Source organism: Danio rerio, chromosome 4, assembly GCF_052040795.2.
Source record: "Danio rerio strain M-AB ecotype USA chromosome 4, GRCz13ab, whole genome shotgun sequence".
In the NCBI taxonomy this organism is placed as follows: Eukaryota; Metazoa; Chordata; class Actinopteri; order Cypriniformes; family Danionidae; genus Danio; species Danio rerio.
In genome coordinates this window covers 70,112,385-70,136,444 of record NC_141024.2, presented here as the reverse complement: position 1 = coordinate 70,136,444, position 24,060 = coordinate 70,112,385, and the positions used below count along the sequence as shown (strand labels likewise).

The 24,060-nt window shown below is 41.3% G+C and overlaps 3 protein-coding genes across 3 annotated transcripts in view; 1 reads left to right on the top strand and 2 right to left on the bottom strand.

Moving 5' to 3' along the window:
• The window catches only part of si:cabz01021426.2, a 92,801-nt gene extending 68,949 nt beyond the window's left edge, over positions 1-23,852 (top strand). Inside the window, exons 7-8 of the mRNA XM_088650205.1 lie at positions 12,873-13,393; positions 18,849-23,852. Of these exons, the coding sequence (XP_088506331.1) occupies positions 12,873-13,393; positions 18,849-19,611 (1,284 nt within the window). The 3' untranslated portion in view covers positions 19,612-23,852. The remainder of the gene's footprint in view (positions 1-12,872; positions 13,394-18,848) is intronic.
• The window catches only part of zgc:152938, a 422,541-nt gene that overhangs the window by 174,375 nt on the left and 224,106 nt on the right, over positions 1-24,060 (bottom strand). The gene's annotated exons all lie outside the window — the stretch shown is intronic.
• Positions 12,633-24,060, bottom strand: part of LOC101883187 (protein NLRC3-like) — a 64,410-nt gene continuing 52,982 nt past the window's right edge. The window contains exon 14 of the mRNA XM_087245696.1: positions 12,633-14,134. Coding sequence (XP_087101822.1) covers positions 14,016-14,134 — 119 coding nt within the window. The 3' untranslated portion in view covers positions 12,633-14,015. The remainder of the gene's footprint in view (positions 14,135-24,060) is intronic.

Genomic DNA, 24,060 nt, shown 5'->3' with positions numbered 1-24,060 from the left:
GTGCGTGCGTGCGTGTGCGTGCGTGTGTGTATTTATATATCCACTTATGATTTTTTTATTAATAGTTAATTTGTTCCTATTTGTTTCCTATTACTGTAGTATTAAATTTAAATTACTACAGTATTGAATGTGGGAAATCATTAATTAATAGGTTATTAGAAAATTAAGCTAATAAATAGTAAATAATAAATAGTATCTGCCTTATTATTGTCAGATAATAATGACGACTGATCAGCTATAATGACTGATTAAAAACTGTTCACTCTATTATATTGAATGGCGATCGGAAACAATGCTCCCCATTCGGCCGTCTCAATCGCAATATTTGTGAAATAAAGTAAAGTAAACACTATTGTTTATTGTGTACAATATTTATTAATCATATATATCAAAATATATCGATGACGATGTCCAAAAAGACGTTATAACTTTAACATCCGTCGTAACCACATATGGTTTGCCTAGATTGTGTGTCCTAGATTGTGTGTGCCTAAAACGTGTGTGGTTCTGCGGGCCTGCAGCTGGATATTATTGGCGTGTTCAGCGCAAATGTCCGCTAATAGTCAAATCTAATGCTGTATCATCGCCAAAGAAGCTCGCCAAGTTTGCACTGAAACTGCGTCTCATAACACACAGCGGTATTGCGCCGGTGGTCAACCTGCTCATAAATGGGCTCGGCTGACTCGCCTGCTTTTCCACAAACACAGAAAAATTCAAATCAGCTCAGACTGAACATTTAAATTGACACAAACTTTAACCAAAACTTTTAAAGAGTGATAGAAGTGAGACTTTACTTACTTTCTTTTACCTATTCTTTCTTGAGGTGTATATTATTATTTTTATTTAGTTACTGATGACTGTTTTGCAGCTTTCAGCCTTGAATTTAATTCAATTCAATTCAATTTAGCTTTATTTGTATAGCGTTTTTACAATGTAGATTGTGTCAAAGCAGCTTCACATAAATGGTCAAAGTAACTGGAACAGTGTGGTTCAGTAACTGGAACAGTGTGGTTCAGTAACTGGAACAGTGTGGTTCAGGTTTTAGTGTTTAAGTTCAGTTCAGTTCAGTTTAGCTCAGTTCAGTGTGATTTAATCATTACTGAGAGTTCAAACACTGAAGAGCAAATTCATCAATGCGTAGCTCTACCAATCCTGAACCATGCGAGGCAGTGGCGACAGCGGAGAGGGAAAAAAAACTTCACCTGATGGGAGTGAAGAAAAAAAAAAAACCTTGAGAGAACCAGACTCAGTTGGGCACGACCATTTTAATTTCTCCGCTGGCCAAAAGTCTTTTTGCTGGCCAAAAAAATTTAATATTTTATTATAATCTTTTGTTGGTTTTGGAGCAGAAATATTATTTATTAAACTGACATGCATATATATGCTGTTTAGCAGTACAAAATAAATATTTCTTACTGCAATGCTTCATTTTTGTTTGATGCAAACTATACATTTATTTTTCATAAAGTAACAGACTTTTTATAGCAGATAACTTACATTCAAGCACATTCAAGGCAGCATGATGATGAGAAATGTTATTCATTGTTACTATTATTGTCATTTTCATCATCATTAATATTCTAGAATTTTAACACATACACATTTTGGAATTATTGCACACAAATATCAATGTCATCTCAGCATTAGTTATAGTTGTTTCTGGTTTTTGTTAGTCCTAATTGATGTTGTTTTAAAATACAATAAGTCCCTTAAAATACAATTTGCAGCGGTGCTCAATCTTTTTTGGTGGGTGCTCCTAAATTTTTTCTGGTGCTCCTAAATTTTTGAAGTTGGGAGCACCGGTGCTATCAAGTAAAAAAGTTAATTTCGAGCCCTGTGTCATATCCCCAGTGTGTAACAAAAATTGTTTATTCGTGTTGTCGTATACATTTATTCTAAATACACATGAATCTCTGAAAGTTCTTTTGTGGTCTCTCAATTTCTTTAATGTAGCTTTAAAAAAAAAGTAGTTGTTAAAAGGTTTACGCTTACAAAATTTACACTTGTGTATAAAATATTTGGGCAAAAATATAATAAGATGAAATAAATAAGAAGGGTATTCTGATGGTTATATCCTAAAATAACATTTTCATATTTTAACATAACATCAGGAATTATACCATAATTATACCAAAGGAATTATACCCTAAATATACCTAATACATTTCTCCAAAAACTTTTGGTATGTCAGGGTTCAACGCTTAGGATTTTTTCTACTGGTCTGATCGGGCCAGTGGTTTAGATTTTTACTTGCCCTGCCAAAATTTTCACAGGCCCCGCCAAAAAAAAGGGAAGTTAATAGCTAGTTTTAGCCACATATTTTAAATAAAGAGTCAAAAATAAAGTCTGTAAATCTAGAATTTCAATACTTAAAAAAAAATGTAAATAAAAGTGTTATGCAAGCAAAAAGAGCAGTATGGAAAATGTGCAGGTATTTTATTGCGGTTTGAAATTATTTAACAAAAGGTGGCTGACTTGTCAAACTGACGGAAAACTGTGCAAAACATCACTTCATTTTTATTTTGTCGTGTTGTTCCCACGTAAATGTCTACTTCCAAGACGTTAGAAACAGACGTTTTCTTTTAGCCTTATAATTTGATGTTGTCGTTTCTTTGCTGTCAGATAAGAGGAACCGGAAACTTTTCTACATCACAGAAAAGGTAGTGTTTAAAGACTTAAAAGCACAAACTTAAAATGCACGCAATTGACAAATAGTCAGACAAATTAAATGTAAGTGACAAGGCAGCACTGTCCTAATCGGGCCAGTAATGATCCGGTCTAATGTCCCAAGTGTCTCTCACGCTGGCCCTGGGCCACCGGGCAGTCCTTACTGTTGAGCCCTGTATGTTCACAATTACCTATCTGTTCCAATAATAAACAGCATTAGGACAAGAGATTATCCCACGCTGAAATAGAGAGCGGATATTTTTGTTATTTGGCTTTGTGGCAAATAGTAATTGACCAAGAGCTGTTTTTAGCACATTTAGATGTGGCACAACCTGGGGAGACTGGATCGTCCCATCCCTTCATAAGCATAATAATCCCACAATGGATTGCTCCAAATACAATAGCAAATTCTTTAGCTATAATCTAGATGTAATATTTATAATGGAACAAAAATTCCTTATATTTAAAAGGCCCTCCTCTGGTATTAAATAATTGTCCAACATAAATTATATATATATATATATATATATATATATATATATATATATATATATATATATATAAAATATATATATATATATATATATATATATATAAAAAATATATATATATATGTAATATATATATATATATATATATATATATATATATATATATATATATTTTATATATATATATATATATATATATATATATATATATATATATATATATATATATATATTTTTTTTTTTTTTTTTTTTTTGCCCAATTATCAAAGTAAATGGACTTATTTTTGTACAGTAAATCTTTGTTGTGCCAAATTACATAATTATGTGGGGAAAAGTTGTGCTTGTAGATCAATGACCATGAGAACACATTGTTTGTGAAGAACTGGCATATTTTTTTTTACAATTCTTTTACAATAAAGGAGCTCACAACAGTGGTGCTAACTAAATCCTTCACGTAAAACCATAAGATAAAAGTGACAATGGAGTTGCAGTGTGCCTTTCTTCAGGAAATAAGGGGAAAATAAGTCAAGCTATATGAAGAGTGGTTTTTATTCCAAAGTAATATTTTTTTAAATGGAAACATCAATGAAACAACTCCAGGATACTACCTTTTTAACCATTTTATAAGATTTGGCATTTCCTTTTTTAGATAATTTTTGTCATATTTTTTATTGTTATTGTTACGTCCTTTTAGATGCTAATATTTAAACTAGGAGTAGATGACATAACATACAATAGTTTAATGTGTGTGACAAGCGGATGGAGAAAGAAATAAACTGAAAACCAAATATCACTGCAATTATTTATTGCCCATACATCCAATAAAACCAGTGAAAATATATTATACAGTGAAAAGAACAATATTTACAATAATTAAATGATGAATTACCTGGGGGGGAGAGGAATTAGTTGAATGTGCTTAAATCAAAGAAATAAATATAACAAAACTCAGTAACTGTTTTCACCAAACTAAACTAAATATGAAAAGAAAAGCATGAAAAGAAACCTCTTCAACGTACCAAACGTCTTAACTAAACTGCTCTAACTAAAAACAAAACATACAGAAAACAGCACATTCTCCTGAACCTAGTGAACTAATACAAAATATCAATCTGAGTGTTGTATATGTATATCGCACGACTTACTCCTACACCTCTCCGAGGCATCACTCAAACATGTCAGTTAACTGGACAAGTTTACAAGCAAATACATTGCATTATTAAATCGCAAATTTTAGACAAGAGCATAAAACAAGCAAAACACATTCTCTCAGACTAGCCCTCGCAAGAGAGACTGTGCTCACAGAGACCCATAGAAAGAATAAGAGCGAGAAGGAAAGAGAGAGAGAGAGATCGCCATTGCAGTTTGGGCTCGGCTTTTAAACGCTACGCCAACCAGCGAGGGGTTGCGCAAACCCAGCGTCAGCGGCCAACGTCATCAGCACGAAATGCGGATCCTCCAATGCCGTTCGAACCTGTAACACGCATGAAACGACACACCCACATACAAACAAACAAACGCACACACTTATACAAAATACGTTCTGCAAGCGAACGTTACAGTTATGAATACTTTATTGTATTTTGAGTGGTAGGCTGATTGAAACACAGAGATTTAATTGTCAATTATTCTTATTTCTGTTGATTCTCCTCTTAAACACAGAAAAACCGCTGAACCGACGGATGTCCATGTGACTCATTATCAAAAAGATGGCGTTTATTAAAGAGGAGAGTGAAGACGTGAAGATTGAAGAAACATTCACAGTCAAACATGAGGATCCTGAGGAGCAAACAGGTTGGTTTTGGGTCATTTTGGTTCTCATTCAGATCTACAGCTCTACACAAATGAAAGAGGATTTAGAAGAATGGTACATCCTGGTGGGGAATTTAGCCATTCAAGATTGTTAAACTTTATGCTGCGTTCACACCAGAAGTGGAAAAAGCGTCAATTGTGAGTGATATACATGTTAAGTCAATGCAAAAACGTGAATAGACATCCTGCCGTGCGATACGGGCAAATGAGGCAGGGCGAATGACGCGATTCACGCTAATAAAGCGACGCAAGTTGAACATTTCAATTGAGTTGGAAAATCTGAACTTTATCGGACATTCGCACCACGTAAACCAATCAGGAGCTTGGTCTTGTAAGGGAGTGATTATGATGTAGCGCCTGTTGCTGGTGTCTCGAGGGCAATTTCTCCTGCCGACACTGTACAACAGTTAATCAAAGTGGGCTCAGTCAGAAGCACCGCTGAAAGCTCCATCATCCAGGTATAGTTTCTGGAGGAGTTGATGAACTCGCAAAGCTGGGTGCACCTCTGACAGAATCTAGACATGGTGTCAAACAATTCGACACTGTTTTTCAGCCTTCCTAAAGCACATAAACAGTCATTCTCTTAATAAAGTCCATGTTAGCCATATCACAACGAAGCTAATCCACGTCTATTGTGAAGTGAATTTGATGCGCGAATGTATCAGCTTGAGTATACTTAAAATGTTCACGTGTCTATTTACGCGCGAATAGCACGTCTGGTGTGAACACAGCATTACACCGCAGTCTATTCTTTTCCTATGTTTACATATAGACTAAAAGATATGGACGACATGCACATAGGTTTCTGAAGAGTGCACCTAAAGCTACAAGTAGCCAACCATCGCCATTTTGTTTGCGTGTCATCACATCGACCGTGGTTAACCAAACAAGGGTAAAGAGGCAGAGCATGAGCGGAGCTACAGACGCATGCTAGCATTTTGCTTGGCCAGGTTTTTCTTTGGGAGAAATGCTTAATACTTCATTACCTGCAACTCGTTTGTGTTTTGACCTCATGTGCGTGGTTGTACACTATATCAATAAAGTGTTTAGTCTTATAAAAATACTGCTGTAATACATTGAACCACTAAGCATTGCTCTTATGATGTTTTTCAACAGAAGGAAACCGTGAATTACATCTAAATACTTTGAATGTAGTCTGTGTTAGAAAACGCAAGGCCATTGATGAAGTCCAGGCATAACACTGTATGACGTTTCAGATGACTGTTCTATAGCCTGATGAGTTATAAAAATAAATTCACCCCCTCACAGTTGTCATCAAGGGTAATGTTAGCTATAGACACCAAAACCATCTTTTGTACCAGGCTGTAAACATGTTTTTTTTTAGCTGTAAATTTAGCCAATTTAGCATTGCAGTCAGTGAACGTCTGGAGATCCTGGAGCCAGCCCCCAAAGGCGAGTCGATGAATTGCAGTTTCAGTTACTTCCGTATTGGCTTAACGAAGGATAGCAGGTTGTTGCCGCTTAGGTTTACAGCGTGTCTTTCACACCCAATGCTGCTTAATATTTTAAAATCACTTTTCATTGATTTAAAGATTCCATCGCAAGATGCAGCGGTAACTCGATACTTGCACTTTGTGTGCATTTCTTTTTGATTCGACAAGTTCCTGCTCTAGAACATACTTACCAGCAACTTTTTTAGGTACACCTGTCCAACTCTGGTTAACGCACATTTCTGATCAGCCAATCACTTGGCAGCAACTCAATTCATTTAGGCTTGTAGACACGGTCAAGATAAATAGCAGCAGAAGACCACACCATCTTGTGATGGCTACTTCCCTATGATGGCTACTTTGTCATTAAAGCTCGAATCACCTCAGACTGGTTTCTTGAACATGACAATGAGTTCACTGCACTCAAATGGACTCCACAGTCATTGGAACGGGCGATTCGCATCATGGATGTGCAGCCAACAAATCTGCCGCAACTGCGTGATGCTATCATGTCAATATGGAGCAAAATCTCTGAGGAATAGTTCCAATACCTTGTTGAATCTGTGCCTTGAAGGATTAAGGAAGTTCTGAAGGCAAAAGCAGGTCCAACGCGGTACTAGTAACGTGTACTTAATAAAGTGGTCGGTGAGTGTAACCATATTTAAACATAACACCATATTTACCAGCTAAGTCCGAGTCAAAAGTAAAAGTACACACTGGTGGAAGACTTTTTTAAATGACTGCAGCCAAAATTTAGGCACTGTCATAACTTTAATCAACAATAAAAGACTACATTAAACTCAAATATTGAATTTAGAATCCATGACTGAGAGAATAATGTTTTTAAATATGTATTTCATGCTGATTTAGGGACTTTTTTGGTATGTAAGTGTTAGGGGATTTTTTTAATGTATATAACACACACACACACACACACAAAGCCTGAACTATTCAGTTCTTGTCATGGTTCAGTACGCATGTATCAATAAGTTCAAATTTATTTAATTTTTTTTATGATTTGGTATCAGACTGGAATGTGTGTATCTATTGAACTCTCCCTCTGTCAATCTCGTCCGCGCCTATTCAAACCCACATCTCGGCTGCTTGAAACTGTGTGCATGTCTTGCTCCCTATTTGTGTGCACAAGCCATGCATTTCTGTTTAAAGGGCACCTAGGTTACCCCTATTATCAGATTTAATATAAGTCTTTTGCGTCTCTAGAATGTGTTTATAAAGTTTCAGCTCAAAACACCCATCAGATTTTTCATTATACCTTTTACAAGATGCTGTTTTATACTGATTTCCAGCAGGGGGTGGTTTTGTCGTACTGCGCCTTTAAGACGAGTCTTTCCCGCCTACTGTTTCTACGTGCCTTCCCGCGTGCTTTAATCTCCTCCCTCGGCTGCGTCAAACAACAGACAGACTTAAAGGAAGAAGGTCTCACGTAGCGTTTGTGAGAAATACTACAGGAAGAACTAATCTTTACTAATCAGTATTGTGAAGTTGCATTGATGAGTCACACACAATATCGTTACAAAGTTCACGCACACACACACAGGCAGGCAGACAGACAGCGCGCTTAGCTTAGCACTGTTTTTGCACTCAAATGTGTCAGGATACAGGCTAACCTCCAGTGCTGTGTGGATATCTGTTATGCTAATGTACAAAATGAACCTGATTTAACTTCCACAAACCGGGATTGAAGCGTCTTCCTTTATAATTGTTCTGACACACGGCTGTGCTGATGATGTAAAGCTGAAGTAAAACGCTGTAATTAATTACACACTTTAATTAAACACTTTAAACATGTGAAACTTACTCTTAATCACATTTGATGATGATTGCTGATCCTAGCGAACAGAACAGACCTTTTATTCCCGGTTGCTTTGCGTATGTCTGCCTGGTCTTGTTGACATATACACGTGACTACCGGAACATGATAATGTGCGCAGCTGTCAATCAATTCGGTCGGTCTGAAAACGCTCTAATTGGTCCACCGTTTTTATGTTGTTAAATTGAAAAAAAAAAGGACTGGGTGTGTTTGTATCACCCCAATATGATGGTCTATAGACTATATATACACATATGTTAGTCCAAATAGCTTGAAAAGTGGATTTTTCACTATAGGTGCCCTTTAAAAAATACCAAACTTGCGTCCTCAAAAGATGTGATATTTCAATGCCCCACTGATCCTTAATTTTGATCCTTAATACGATCCTTAAGACATACAAAGTTTTTACTTTTGAAATCACTTTCTGAGCACTCCATGCCTTGCATGTTCACTCTCTGTGCCTTCCCCATGCAGTGACAGCACCTTTCCTGTTCATATCAGTGGATGTGCAGTGTTTACCTAGGAGGAAGTATCTGGGGAGAGAGAAGTCTGGGGTTTTCTCCTGAGACTGCTGCCCCCATGACCTTGCTTCGCATAAGTGGTAGACCAGGGGTGTCCAAACCCGGTATTGGAGGGCCGGTGTCCTGGAGATATACTAGAAACTTCCGAGCAGGTGTGTTAAAGCAAGTTGGAGCTAAACTCAGCAGGACACTGGCCCTCCAGGACCTAGTTTGGGCACAGTTGTGGTAAACTATTCTGTCTAACCTTGGGAATAATGCACAAACAGCAATTCCAGTGGCTAGCACTCTGGTCATTAAGCAGTGACCCATTTTTTTCTGCCAAATACCAAAATGGCTTTTAGGAGGACGTGTTATTCTCAAGCACATATGTCCAAAAGAAGCATTCACAGCTTTCATCCACCTATTTCAAAGTCTATTAATGCATTGAAAGATCACTCTAAATTTCCAGCAGTTGAGGAACACTGGCTTATATTATATATTGAAGCGCAGTAGTTTTTTTTTTTTCTTTGCAGAAGTAGTAATTTTTAATCAGAGTTGAGGGCTAGGGAAGAAGCTGTTGTGCTGTCTGGCAGAGCGGGCTCTTATGTTCTGAGATATTCCTGATGTCAAGAGCTGCAAGAGACTGTTGGTGGGTACGGTGGGGTCCGTTCCAATACTAGTGGCTTTGCTGGAGGCCCAGCATGAGGAAAATGTCCAGGTGTTCTCCTGTCCTGTGTTCTGTTGTAGAATCTTGCGGTCTGCAAGGTACTACCCGTACCAGATAGAGATTCAGTTCTTCAGCACACGGTTCACTTTTTGGTACCTTTGACAATAGAAACAGGAAAGAAGCATCCTAAACCTTAAAGATTAGCGGAAATGGATCATTGTTGTCCATCCCAAATCCTTTTTAATGTCCTGATTAGATTACTGAGACTCCTGGGGAGTAGTTTAGGGATCTGTGCCTTACTCAAGCAGACATCCCAAGTCTCCCGGAAGTTCCGGAAGTCTTTTACAAATGCATAGAGACTCTCGGATGCCTGCAAATAAATGATAATTTCCCAGAAATCGCGTGTCTCCCGGCCGGTCTTTAAATACGTCACACACCCCACTCCACTCGATCCCTCCCAGCTGATCAGGTACGTTGCGCGCAACTCACCCCCACCGCTCTTCAGGTACTGGCGCATGTAATGGAGGCCAGCTAGTAAGTGCTGTGCAGGTAAACCTCACTCCTCTGACCTCTGAGGTGCTCTAGCGACTAGGGGTGTCATGATTTTGATTAAAAATTTATGCTCAATTTCGATTATCGAATCAAAAAATAGAATCGTCGATGCTGCCACTCCCCCATGTCACGTCAGCTTGGCTTGCCAAGCGGGAAAAAACAGGCTTGTTGAAGTGCTTGTTAAACTGCAGAAGCAGGAGACCCGTCGACAGAACTTAAACCCTCTCCTCTTTCAATGAAGTCGCCGGTGTGGAAGCATTTTGGATTTCCAGTGAGTTATGTTGACAACATTCGTGTTGTCGACAAAAAACACAGTTTTGCAAGCTCTGCTATGTACGTATTACGTACGGTTCGTCCGATAGACAACACCGGCATCGCGATCCTCCGCCCACCCCCGTTGCAAATCCGCTCGCGAAAAGTACACACTCAGGCCCTGTTTACACTGTCTTTGTTTTCAAATGGCATTTTAGAACGACAACGATTTGACATCCACAGTGGCGTGTAGCATTTCTGAGCAGCCCTCCTTCCTCACTACCTCTGAAAATGCACATCACGTGACCACACAGACACAGACGCACACACAGCCATTCGCTCAAGACAGCAGGTCCAGGCAGTCAAGAGGACTGCTTCAATCTTTCACTCACTTGTACTTTGTCATTTTAGCGAACACCTCAGATACTGTTGGCTGGTTCCTGTTGGTTGTGCGTCTTTTTTACCGACGCCATTATAACGACACTGATCACTGCCTATTCACGAGTCCCGCAGAAAAAAGTGATTGACAGGTGGTAATATTGTGTGTATCTTGCCTTTATTCATTTACTGTATGATTTGTTTATGGGTAAAACAAAGACCATGCAGGTCAGGTAGTTTAAACGGTAGGCTACAAATAATTAATTGGTCATTAATTAATTATTCATAATCAAAAATCAAATCGAATCGTGCCTTTAGAATCGAAAATGTAATCGAATCAAGGATTTGGAGGATCGTGACACCCTTACTAGCGACAAACACTAGAGGCCATGGTCTTTAGCCTCCTTGTTAGAGCAACTGACTCCCATGTGGAAGGTTGCTGGTTCGATACCAACTCGGATCGGGTTGGGAAGCGCAGGACCGGCGGGGTTACACGCACATGCTCCCATTTAGATACGTCGCGCACCATCACCCCCCTTTTTCTTGAGGCACCCACACTCCCGCAAATCATCTCTGTCTCTCCGGGAAATGACTAATCTGCTCAAGGAAATCGCCACAGCTGTGGTATTGAGGGTAGGGGTGTCATGATTTCGATTAATAATCCGCTCGCAAAAGTACACACTCAGGCCCTGTTTACACTGTCTTTGTTTTTAAATGGCATTTTAGAACGACAACGATTTGACATCCACAGCAGCATTTCTGAACAGCCTCCTTCAACTCTACCTCTGAAAACGCACATCACGTGACCACACAGACACAGACGCACACACAGCCATGCGCTCGAGACAGCAGGTCCAGGCAGTCAGAGGACTGCTTCAATCTTTCACTCACTTGCACTTAGTCATTTTAGCGAACACCTCAGATACTGTTGGCTGGTTCCTGTTGGTTGTGCGTCTTTTTTACCGACGCCATTATAACGACACAGATCACTGCCTATTCACGAGTCCCGCAGAAAAAGTGATTGACAGGTGGTTATTATGTGTGTATCTTGCCTTTATTCATTTACTGTATGATTTGTTTATGGGTAAAACAAAGACCATCCAGGTCAGGTAGTTTAAACGGTAGGCTACACATAATTAATTGGTCATTAATTAATTATTCATAATCGAAAATCTAATCGAATCGTGCCTTTAGAATCAAAAATGTAATCGAATCAAGGATTTGGAGGATCGTGACACCCTTACTAGCGACAAACGCTAGAGGCCATGGTCTTTAGCCTCCTTGTTAGAGCAACTGACTCCCATGTGGAAGGTTGCCAGTTCGATACCAACTCGGAGCGGGTTGGGAAGCGTAGGACCGGCGGGGTTTTCACGCACATGCTCTCATTTAGATACGTCGCGCACCATCACCCCCCTTTTTCTTGAGGCACCCATACTCCCGCAAATCATCTCTGTCTCTCCGGGAAAACACTAATCTGCTCAAGGAAATCGCCACAGCTGTGGTATCGAGGGTGGAATAGAGAAATATAGTACTGCTAACTCTCTCCATATTAGAGCTGGCTTTGGAAGGGGGTCCATCACAAGTTCTTTTGTCTGCTGGACCAGCCGGGACTTGAAATGACAACCTTCTTGTTGTGAGGCAACAGTGCTAACCACTGAGCCACACCACTCTTACCTTTTATAAAAATAAACAAAATGCATAGACAACTTGGGCATATACTAGCTGGTAATTTAGCAAAGAGTTATATATGTCTTTGCTTTAATGACACATTAAGACGTAAGTTGTTTTACCACATTTGGTAAAGCTTTAGGGTAATTTAATACAGGTTGCAGATAACTGCCACTCTTGGGAATATTTACATTTTGTCCTTTTCTCAGATTTGATCTGGTTAATTTAATGGGAAAGATGGATATATTGATTTCTATTTGTTTGCCTTGTGACAATAAGCAGTGGTTAACTTGCAACTTGTCTGTTTTTATCTTAGACCTCATTGTGCTGAAAAAGGAGAGGCAAGAACTGAGTGAAACGGAGGAGAAGGATCATAATCTTATTACTGGAAAATATTTGATTTGCTCACAGACAGAAAAAGCTTCCTCACGAGAAAGTGTCCAAAACGACAAACAAAAAACTTTTGCTTGTTATCAGTGTGGAAAGAGTTTTAGTAACAAAGGAAATCTTAACGTCCACTTGAAAATTCACACCGGAAAGATGGATTTTACATGCAAACACTGTGGAAAGCGTTTCATTAAAAAAGGATCCCTCCAAAACCACCTGAGAATTCACACTGGAGAGAAGCCTTACACTTGCAGCCAGTGTGGATTGAGTTTTGCCGTTAAGACGACTCTTAATATCCACATGAGAATTCACACCGGAGAGAAGCCTTACACATGCTCTGAATGCGGATTGAGTTTTACACACAAACAAACTCTTAATAAACATCTGGAAAATCACACTGGAGAAAAGCCCTACAAGTGCTATCATTGTGGAAAAGGTTTCCGTCTTCCTGTAAACCATAAAGAACACATGAAATCTCACAACGAAGAGAAGCCTTACGCCTGCCGACAGTGTGGAAAACATTTCCGTTCAAGTGGTTACCTTAAAGAACACATGAGGTCTCACACCGGAGAGAAGCCTTATACCTGCCAACAGTGTGGAAAACATTTCCGTTCAAGTGGTCACCTTACAGTCCACATGAGAATTCACACTGGAGAGAGGCCCTATACCTGCCAACTGTGTGGAAAGAGTTTCAATCGAAATGCGCACCTTACGAAACACTTCAATTTGCACTCGAGATAAAGGACTCATTAAAAGGAGAAACTCGCATGAGATTTGAGGAGTGGAGAGAATCTTTTCAGTCATTTTCAGTGTGGAAAGTATTTTACATGTCAACAAGAATTTAAAGGCAAACCTCTCGATTTACCTGTCAATCTACATTCCTACTCTCACCTATGGACATGAGCTTTGTGTCATGACCAAAATGACAAGATCTTGTATATAGTATATAGTGGCCGAAATGAATTTCCTTTGCAAGGTGCACCCTTATAGATCTAGGTCACCCAAGAGGAGCTCGGAGTAGACTGGCTGCTCCTCCACATCAATAGAAGTGAGCTGAGGTGGCTTGGGCATCTGTTTCGGATGCCTCCTGGGCACCTACCTAGGGATGTCCCACCAGGAGGAGGCCTTGGGAAAGTCCCAGGACACACTAGACCAGGGGTCACCAATCACGGTCCTGGAGGGCCGGTGTCCTTGCAGGATTTAGCTCCAACTTGCCTCAACACACCTGCCTGGATGTTTCAAGTTTACCAAGTAAGACCTTGATTAGCTTGTTCAGGTGTGTTTGATTAGGGTTGGAGCTAAAATCTCCAGGACAGCGGCCCTCCAGGAACAAGTTTGGTGACCACTGCACTAGAGGGTCTATGTCTCTCGGTTGGCCTGGGAACGCCTTAGGATCCCCCCGGAGGAGCTGGAGGAAGTGCCTGGGTAGAGGAAAGTCTGGGGTTCTCTCCTGAGACTGCTGCCCCCGTGACCCGGCCCTGGAAAAGTGGATGAAAATAAATGAATGACCGTGGACAGCATTTGCAATCTAAAAAAGTGAAAGATTCTTCAAAAACAACTACACAAACACGTTGTGAATTCTGAAGTTAGACGATTGCATGTCCATGCATGTTAAAATGTTTGGACGCAGTGATTTATGACATCATTTGACTTGATGAATATGATCTCATGAACACTAGCATGAAATTCTGCGACAAAATCATAAACACAGGAAAACATTGCTTTCAAAGCCACTCTCCCTTTCACTCACTTGCTGTCTCTTTTTCGTAGGAGCTTAATATTGGTACAAGATATGAATGTTTGCTACAAATTTAGGTAGGGTTGTATCGACTTTGGTACCAGTCTGTACCAATTATAAAAATGTCTATTTCCCGCCAACAGTTGGGCGCTGTTAAGCACATTCTTGAACACCGCTGATTGGTCATTGTGCTCAAGAGATATGACTGTTATTGGCTGTGAAGGTCATCCATTTGCCACTGCTGTTCACTAAGCGCAAACAGATACAAGGACACTGGAGCATTTTCAAAGCCACGTCATTCAGTTGATCCATTAGCACGTGGGTCTCAAACTTAATTGCTGGTGGGCCGCAACTCTGGACAGTTTTGCTCCAACTCTAATCAAACACAGCTGATCCATCTAAACAAGGTGTTTAAGACTTTAAGACACTAGTAGTCCTGAACACCTTGATTAGTTAGTTGTATTTATTTATGGTTGAAGCAAAACTGCAGAGCTGTAGCCCTCCAGGAATTGAGTTTGACCCATGAATTAGTAGATCATTCATACACAGATCAGCTGATTAAAGTGGCAAATCTCTATCACAACATAATTCTTGGTGCCTAAGTTTATACTCTTGACAACCCTACATTCAAGTTCTGTTTTAACACTGGTAAATGCCTGGTCACCCTGTGTTTGTGAATGTTTGCTACATCTTAGCTGATCAAGGGTGATAAAGGGTTTTAAAACGCTTTCTAGAGGGCCACAGCCTTGCAGTTTCATTCCAACCCAACTTCAACATACCTTCCTGTAGGTTTCTAACAAGGCTGAAGGACTCAATTAGTTTGATCAGGTGTGCTTCATTAGCATTGGAACTAAACTGTGCAGAAATGCGGCCCTCCAGGAACTGAGTTTGACACCTGAAGTCTGGGTCTTGAGTGATAAGGTGTAAACAAGGGTTGTCCAAACTCGGTCCTGGATGGCCGGTGTCCTGGAGAGTTTAGCTCCAACCCCAATCAAACACATCTGAACCAGCTAATCAAGCTCTTACTAGGTATACTAGAAAGTTCCTGGTGGGTATGTTGAAGCGAGTTGGAGCTAAACTCAGTAGGAGACCGGCCCGGCCCTCAAGGACTGAGTTTGAATTCAAATTTACTACTCCACTGTTAGAAAAGTGTGTTCTATACAGTATGAATTGTACTTACATCCTCCATTTTGTCATGGTCACATGACCTACTTTGCGTAAGATCGCTCCTATATATGAATTCTCTCACAGGACATCATGGGATAGCGTGTTTTGCATGGGATGCGCACTTCGGAATCTCGCCGGAAATAGGTCATCCGGGTACTTCTCACAAACTGTTTTACGAATTCTATGAATTCTGACAGACTACTTGGCTCGCCTACTGTTTTTAGCGTACTATTTAGGATGGAAGTATGCGATTTCAGACACAGCCTGATTGACAGGTCTATTTGTTCAACTGCACACACGTCACAAATTCAAACCGACATTTCTCAAACTGTTTTGACATGTTTATAAAGAATTGTGAACTCTTGAGCTGCTTGGCTTGTAAATTCCTCCCGCACAGCGTTCAATGTTTTCCATGCAACTTCTATTGGTAAAGAAATGCACACAAGGTTGCTTGACAGCAAATATTGCACTTCGTACACTTAGTTTGGGGATTGGAACAACTGCAAATGCTTTCAAATTACCAGATTTTCCAATGTGTGTAAAACCATTACATTCGGCCTGTTTGTGTTTGGACCCAATGAGGTCCAAATACTGAATGAATAAAATCACTGTCAAGATGATTTGCATTACCCGGATGATCCTGTGTTATTAGTTTACCACTTGCTGTCAAAGAATAGCATGTTCTGGAATGTTGTGATCATTCAGAATCAAGATAAACAATCAGAATCAAGAGAGCCATGTAAGTAATATAGTTATTTGCATAAACACGAAGCCTTTTAACATCATGATTTAATTTTCAGATCTCATCTGTAACTAAAAAGACATATGTAAATATATTTGAAAAGAACACAAGTCAAACATCAAGCCTTATACAAACCTGCTTGGGTTGCCTGCTAAAGATAGCCAAGGTTGGGAGTGGTCAGTAACTCAATGGGAGACCACATGGGAACTGCTGGAAGTTACTAGCGAAGTCGGAAGGTGATGCTCACCCTGTGGTCTGTGTGGGTCCTTGCACCTCAATACAGTGATGGGGACACTATACTGACAATGAGTACCATTCTTCAGATGAATAATTAATACATGGCCCTAACTCTATTTACACATGAGAAAACCCCAGGAGTAATAACAAATATCCAAGGTATCTTTGGAGACCCTAAAACATGTTAAGGCCTAATCCCAATTCTACCACTTATCCCTTTTCCTTGCTCTCCTACCCCTTATTTACCCCGGGAAGGTGTAGGGGTGTCCTAATTCTCTTTAGCTTGAAGGCATAGGGCTAAAGGGAAGGGCTAGATAGCCCTTGAAACAAAAGATTTTCCAGGTCCACACTAGAAACCTAGGGGTATGGAAATTCGCAGAATACCGCTGCACAAACCAGTCAGGTGCACAAATTTGTATTTTTTGGGGATTTGGCTTTAGGGTACGTCTTATCCTTTCCATGGTTATCTTGAACAAATAATTGTACTAATCTCTTCACAGTCTCTTGTCTAGACTGGTGCTAACAATTGCTGATTTTCAGCTCATCGTAGGCATGGGATTAGAGATCTGCGCGGGACTAAATTTTGAATCCCGCTCCCGCCTGCACCCGCCAGGTTTTAGCCCGAACCCGACCGCTCCCGCTTATATTAACAATTTGTTGTCCCGCTGCCCGACCTGCCCCGTTTTCTGCCCGCCGCGACCGATCCCGCTAAAGAGCGGGGGAGAACAAAACCGAAAATCACCCAGCTATACAGTCCAGACAGCCAAGCTGTCTGTATAAACACACACACACAGCACCAAGCACACACACACACACACACACACAGACTAAGCTCTCTCTCTCTTTCTCTCTCGCGCGCGCTAACACACACACAAGCACCAAGCAGACACACAGGTGTTTGCTGTTATATCAACTCAAAGGCCTTGTAATACCATGTATTAAGTACCAATGTAATACCAAAAGGTTTTATATAAAGGTATATAAATACTGCGTCGCGCCAGCTCCGGGCCGCAGCGCACATTACTCTCGGGCTGATTCCGGCGCAGATGCGGCAGCGTCGGCTCGCTTACGGCCGCTGCATCTGGCCTGATTGATTCGGGCCGGAATCGGGCAGTGAGTCCACAAGCATAGCCGGGCCGAATGGTAAGTCTCCGGCAGGCGAGAATCTAGTCGGAACTGGCCCGAGTGTATTTTGCTATCTGGGAAATCTCTCTCTCTCTCTCTTTCTCTCTCTCTCTCATTCGCACAAGCACCAAGCACACACACAGGCAAAGTTCTCTCTCTCTCTCTCTCATTCGCATAGCAATATCCGCGATATTGCTAGACAGCTCGCTCCCGTCCCAAATTAAACCTGTTACCGACCGCACCCGCGATTTATTCGGAAATCTATTCCCGCGCCGCAGAAATCCGGAAAAATGTTTTGTCGATGTGATCTCGAGGCCTTGTCAGGGGCCATCAGTTTCACCAACTCCTCCTCAAGCTACGCCTGGATGATGGCCGCTACTAGATCAAGCCCGTGATCAGTTAATGCGCCGCTTATTTCATTCACATGAATCTTGCCGCAGGAAGTCTTATCGAGTCTTTGTACACTTAATGCTTCACTCGTGTTTGGTGTAAAAGAGTGTCCCAAGTTTGTCACCAATAGATTTTCCATTTTGGTGTCAAATTTTTTTTTGTGAAAAATGACTTGGGGCAATATTTATTTTTGATCATCTGAGGTCTTATTTTACAGATTTTAAGACCCACCAAGGACCGGATACATTTTTATCATGTTCTGATCCGTGGAATTTAGTTGCTTAACATTTTTGCCTGACTCTGTGGTCTTGGGATCAATGGCACAATGTGCTGAGGGTGGTTTTGGCACATCTGGTAAAGATTTAGCTTGATTTTAAACATGCTGCAGATTGGAAAATCTGGACTTTTCCCAATTCTGGGAACCTATGGTCTATGCGTAACTTATGATGATTTTGTAATGTGTGCGAAATAAAGCAAAGGTTTGACCCTTATTAAGAATAAGTACTAAGATTACAGCAGTTTCCGAAACATTGTGGGCATTTTGGAAATTTTTGGCTTTGATTCTTTGGGTGTCCAATTGTTTTTGTCTGTTGCTTTTTGACATTAACCTGGTTTTAACTTGCAACTTGTCTCTTTTTTTCTTAGGTCCGACTGTCCTGAATAAGGAGAGGCAAGAACTTTGTGAAACGAAGGAGAAGGATCAGTGTGCAAAGCAGCATCGTATTGTAACTAGAAAGAAAGACTTGATTTGCTCAGAGACCGAAAAGGTTTCTTCACGAAAAAGTGCCAAAACGACAACACCAATTGATTTTGCGTGCCCTCAATGTGGCAAAACGTTCAGTCATCGAGGAAACCTTAACGTCCACATGAAAATTCACAACGGGAAGATGGATTTTACATGCAAGCACTGTGGAAAATGTTTCATTAAGAAAGGATACCTCGAAAGCCACCTGAGAATTCACACTGGAGAGAAGCCTTACGCTTGTAGTCAGTGTGGATTGAGTTTCGGACACAAACAAACCCTCAACATCCACATGAGAACTCACACCGGAGAGAGGCCTTACACATGCTCTGAATGCGGATCGAGTTTTACACACAAACAAACCCTTAATAATCACGTGAGAACTCACACTGGAGAGAAGCCTTTCATATGCTCCCATTGTGGAAAGGGTTTTCATAGTCTTACAATCCATCATAACCACATGCGAACTCACACTGGAGAGAAGCCCTACACCTGCCCTCATTGTGGAGTGAGTTTCGCTCAAAGACATGCTTTCAATGTCCACGTCAGAATTCACACAGGGGAAAAGCCGTACAAATGCTCTCACTGTGGAAAACGTTTCCATCATCCTGGAAACCATAAAGAGCACATGAGATCCCACACTGGGGAGACCCCTTACACCTGCCAACAGTGTGGAAAACATTTCCGTCGAAGTGGTTACCTTAAAAACCACATGAGAATTCACACTGGAGAGAAGCCTTATACTTGCCAACAGTGTGGAAAGAGTTTTACTCAAAATGCTCAGCTTGCAAAACACATGAAAATTCACACTTGAGATGAACATTACAAGGAAAAACTCACAAAAAAAAAAAGAGTCCACGTGAAAACATGCCGAATCAACAAGCAGTGATAAAAGCCACTGATTTTAACTTGCTGATGGTACGGTGCAGCCTACGCGTTGACGCATAGCCCTACGCCGTGGCCGTCAGCATCGTTGACACGCACCTCTCAAAAAATGTAACTACACATCACAACGACGCGTAGCGCAAGCTCGTGATTGGTCAGCTTGGTAGCGCTAATGAGTCTGGGTGGGACCGATAGCCGCACAAGCCCGATGGAGCGATGGTTTACAAGTGTGGAGTCCCGTGAAGGAGCTCCGCATAGAAAGTTTTGTTTTGCGTTTACCTCATGGTTGAAGCTGTTGCAAATCCGCCAGTTCGTGCCTCAAAATGAGCAAATTTGAGCCACTTGTACTTTCAGGAAGCATTCAGAAAAAAACAAAACACCAGCGAAGAAACTCGACACAGAGGAACATAAACACCTTAAGCCTGGTTTATACTTCTGCGTCAAGTGACCGGCGTGACCCACGAAGCATGCAACGTGCGTAGCTGTGCATTTATACTTCTGCGCGCTGTCTCTGTTGGTCTGAATTAACACTTCTGAAACGCTAGTTGGCAGTGAGGTGTATATGTTCCTTTGTGTCGAGTTTCTTCGCTGCTGTTTTGCTTTTCCTGAACACTTCCTGGATGTACAAGTGGCTCAAACTCGCTCATTTTGAGGCAGGAACCGGCGGACGTGCAACAACTTTAACTATGAGGTAAACACGAAACAAAACTTTCCATCCGGAGCTCCTTCACGGGACTCCACACTTGTAAACAATCGCTCCATTGGGCTTGCGTCCAGCTCGCGCCATTTGCGCGGCTCTCGGTCCCGCCCAGACTCGTCAGCGCTACCAAGCGGAACAATCACAGAGCTTGCGCTTCGCGTTGTTGGACGTATAGTCACAATTTTTGAGAGGTGCAAGTCAGCGACACCGACGGCCACAGCGAAGGGCTATGCGTTAGCGCCATAGCATACGCCGGCGTTTGAAGCAGAAGTATTAATCAGCCTTCACTGCCAACTAGTGTTTGCGAAGTGTTATCGCAGAACAACCGAAACAGTGCGCAGAAGTACAAATGCACAGCTACGCGCGTAGCATGCACCGTATGCCACGGCGATCACTTGACGCAGAAGTATAAACCAGGCTTTATATTGCATTCACACCAAATGCAGAATTAAACATTTGCATTGGAAAATTACATTTAAGGTCAATGTAATCGCAGAACCAGAGGTAAATTGCCTTTGTGCCGCATGAATGATGGTAAAAGCTTGTTGCGTCTACTGTGCATGTTCAAATAATTCAGCTCGATCAGAACGTTTGCATGAGGTTAAACACATCTCGCAACACAACATGACCACACAGTTACTCGAGTTTCTGAAACTTCACCCTGGCTGGAGTTTTTAGAAAGTTTTTGTTTGTCACCTGATACTGCATTTTGGTAATGACCAAACTGCGTAGAAACAAAAATGCAGTTCTCAAAATGTTCATGTTCGTATGGACAGGCCTTTAGAAAGTTTGTAACTTTGTCATTCACTTGAGACTTTTGAGGAGTGCAGGGTCCTTTCATGCAACTTGAGTGTGGAAACAAAGAGCTGCCTTTTCTTTGTGTTACCTAAAACCCAAGTTTGGTGCAAACAGGGCCGGCACCTCAATAGAGGCGACCTAGGCGTAGAGTAGTCTGTAGCTGTTTCTCAATATGCGTTAGTCAGCGGTCTTGCGTCCTCATGTTTTCGTGTAAAGTCATCATCAGCTGCCAAAGTTCAGTTCTAATACTCAAGACCGCAAGAACAGAGGATGCGTGAATCTTCCCGGATGTTATCTTGATATCGAGAACGCACCGATGCAGACTTGAGCACCGAACTCGCTCTAGAAGTCTCAGAAGTCATTGCGACTGAGGGTGGGAAGTGCAGCATTTTATATTTAAGTTCAGAGATATTACTAATTTATTTCCCTAAATTAAACGGTGAATATAAACATTACCATGGACATCTTAAGTTTGTTTGCTGAAATTCGTATTAAAATCTGTTTTATTCATATTGTGCAACGTATATTGATAATGTTTTTTTGCATAGTTTATATTTTAAAAAGGTGGAAAACAACTCGTTGTCTGAAGGCTGGAATGGTTAAATAATTTACCATTTAAAACCGCGTGACCATCAGGAAGAACGCAGCATCTCAATTCTCACAGGACGCATTCTCTGTACTCGCGGTCTCCCGAGTTCGTTCTTCCTAAGGACACCTGGCAAGACCGGTCTCCACAAGAACGCAAGTCCGTTCTCTGCGTTATTGGAATTGAGGAACAGCCAGGGTGACAAGTGTAGAGCGCCAAAGCCCAACCCAACCGCGCTCCAGACCAATTCTTTCAATGGGGCCAGGGCCGGCCAACTAAACCGCAACTGGGCATGACTCGGAGCACTCAAACTTTTCAAATGAACTCGGAAAAGGGGGTCAACAGTACTCGGACATGGTTCCGATAGCCTAGTGTGAGTACATACTTAATATGTTGGAGCAGAGTTGAAACTAAACCCTTCAAAGTTGAGAGTTGGAGCTGCTACCTTCCACGAGTTTGACACCCCTACCCTTGATCGTAAAACATATTTATGTAGGCTAGCAAACGCACGCTAATCATATTTTCATAACATTTTAAGTAGTGACTGTTGACTAGGGGTGTCCAAACTTGGTCCTGGAGGGCCGGTGTCCTATATAGTTTAGCTCCAACTTCCTTCAACACACCTGTCTCGAAGTTTCTATTCATTCATACGTTTTTTTTCGGCTTAGTCCCTTTATTTATCAGAGGTTACCACAGCGGAATGAACCGCCAACTTATCCAGCATATGTTTTACGCAGCGAATGCTCTTCCAGAAACAACCCAACACTGGGAAACACTCTTGCATTCACACTTGTACTCCACGGCCAAAATTAATTTTTTAAATTCACCTGTACTGCACGTCTTTGGACTGTGGGGGAAACTGGAGCACCCGGAGGAAACCCACGCCAACACGGAGAGCCAAGCGGGGGCTTGAACCAGCGACCTTCTTGCTGTGAGGCGATTGTGCTACCCACTGCACCACCGTGATGCCTCAAAGTTTCTAGTATACCATAAAATAGTTTCATTATGAGGGTGGATGTTGTTGTCGCACGCGTTCTAATCAGCGGTGTTGTCGCGCGCTACTTAGGGGGGGGTCGCGGGGGCACTTTGGATCATTTTGGAAGGGCACTTTCTATCCAAGACTAAAAAGGGCATGCACGTGCCTGGTTTCAGGTGTATCTAATTAGGGTAGGAACTAAACTTCGCAGAACACCAGTCCTCCAGGACCGAGTTTGGGCAAGCCTGCAGAAGACGCTCTGAACAACGGCAAATGCTTTTAAATTCTTCTCACGCTTTCTGTCATTATACAACAAGTCTGTAAAACCATTACATTTGCTCCAAAGTACTTGAAGGCGGTGACTACATTAATAAAACGGAAAGTGATTTTATTAATGTACAAACATTGTGTGACTTCAAGCACAGATGTTTTTATTTATGGCCAGGCAGGGTAAATGATGTACTTATTTGAGGGAGGTATCCTGTGGACCTGGGCGAAGCACTAGCGCAGTAGGTAGTGCTGTCACCTCACGGCAAGAAGGTTGCTGGTTCTAGCCTCGGCTCAGTTGGCGTTTCTGTGTGGAGTTTGCATGTTCTCCCTGCGGTCGCGTGGGTTTCCTCCGGGTGCTCTGGTATCCCCCACAGTCCAAAGACATGCGGTACAGGTGAATTGGGTTGGCTAAATTGTCCGTAGTGTATGAGTGTGTGTGTGTGAATGTGTGTGTCGATGTTTCCCAGAGATGCGTTGCGGCTGGAAGGGCATCCGCTGCTTAAAAACTTGCTGGATAAGTTGGCGGTTCATTCCGCTGTGGCGACCCCGGATTAATAAAAGGGACTAAGCCGACAAGAAAATGAAAGGAATCCTGTGGATCTGGTTTTACAATGTTGTATTTTACTACTTTTCCATATTTTGTAGTTTTTGCAATTTTTTTTTGAATATTGCTCAGCCCATTGGTCCGCTGTAATGGGTTTTAAATGTGCTATATAAATAGTTAACAAATTAAGTGTGATTATTTTGTCCATTTCCAGCATACATCAAGCTGAATGTCAGAGTGGGGCTTATTAATCTTTGCTGTATTTTAGAAATAATAAATAAACATATTAAAACGTTTCTGGAGATTTTTGTTTAACTTACTGAAGCCATAGACCCACTATGCGAATAACAGAACAATTTAACTTATTGAATTAATGCAGTATATGGCACATTTCGGCCTGATTGGTCTGTATGGGTTGACATCCGAGCGCCTGCTATTGACCAGTGGTATTTTCCACATCAGCAGCTTCATACTACAGTAATAACAAAACAATTTCAACATGAC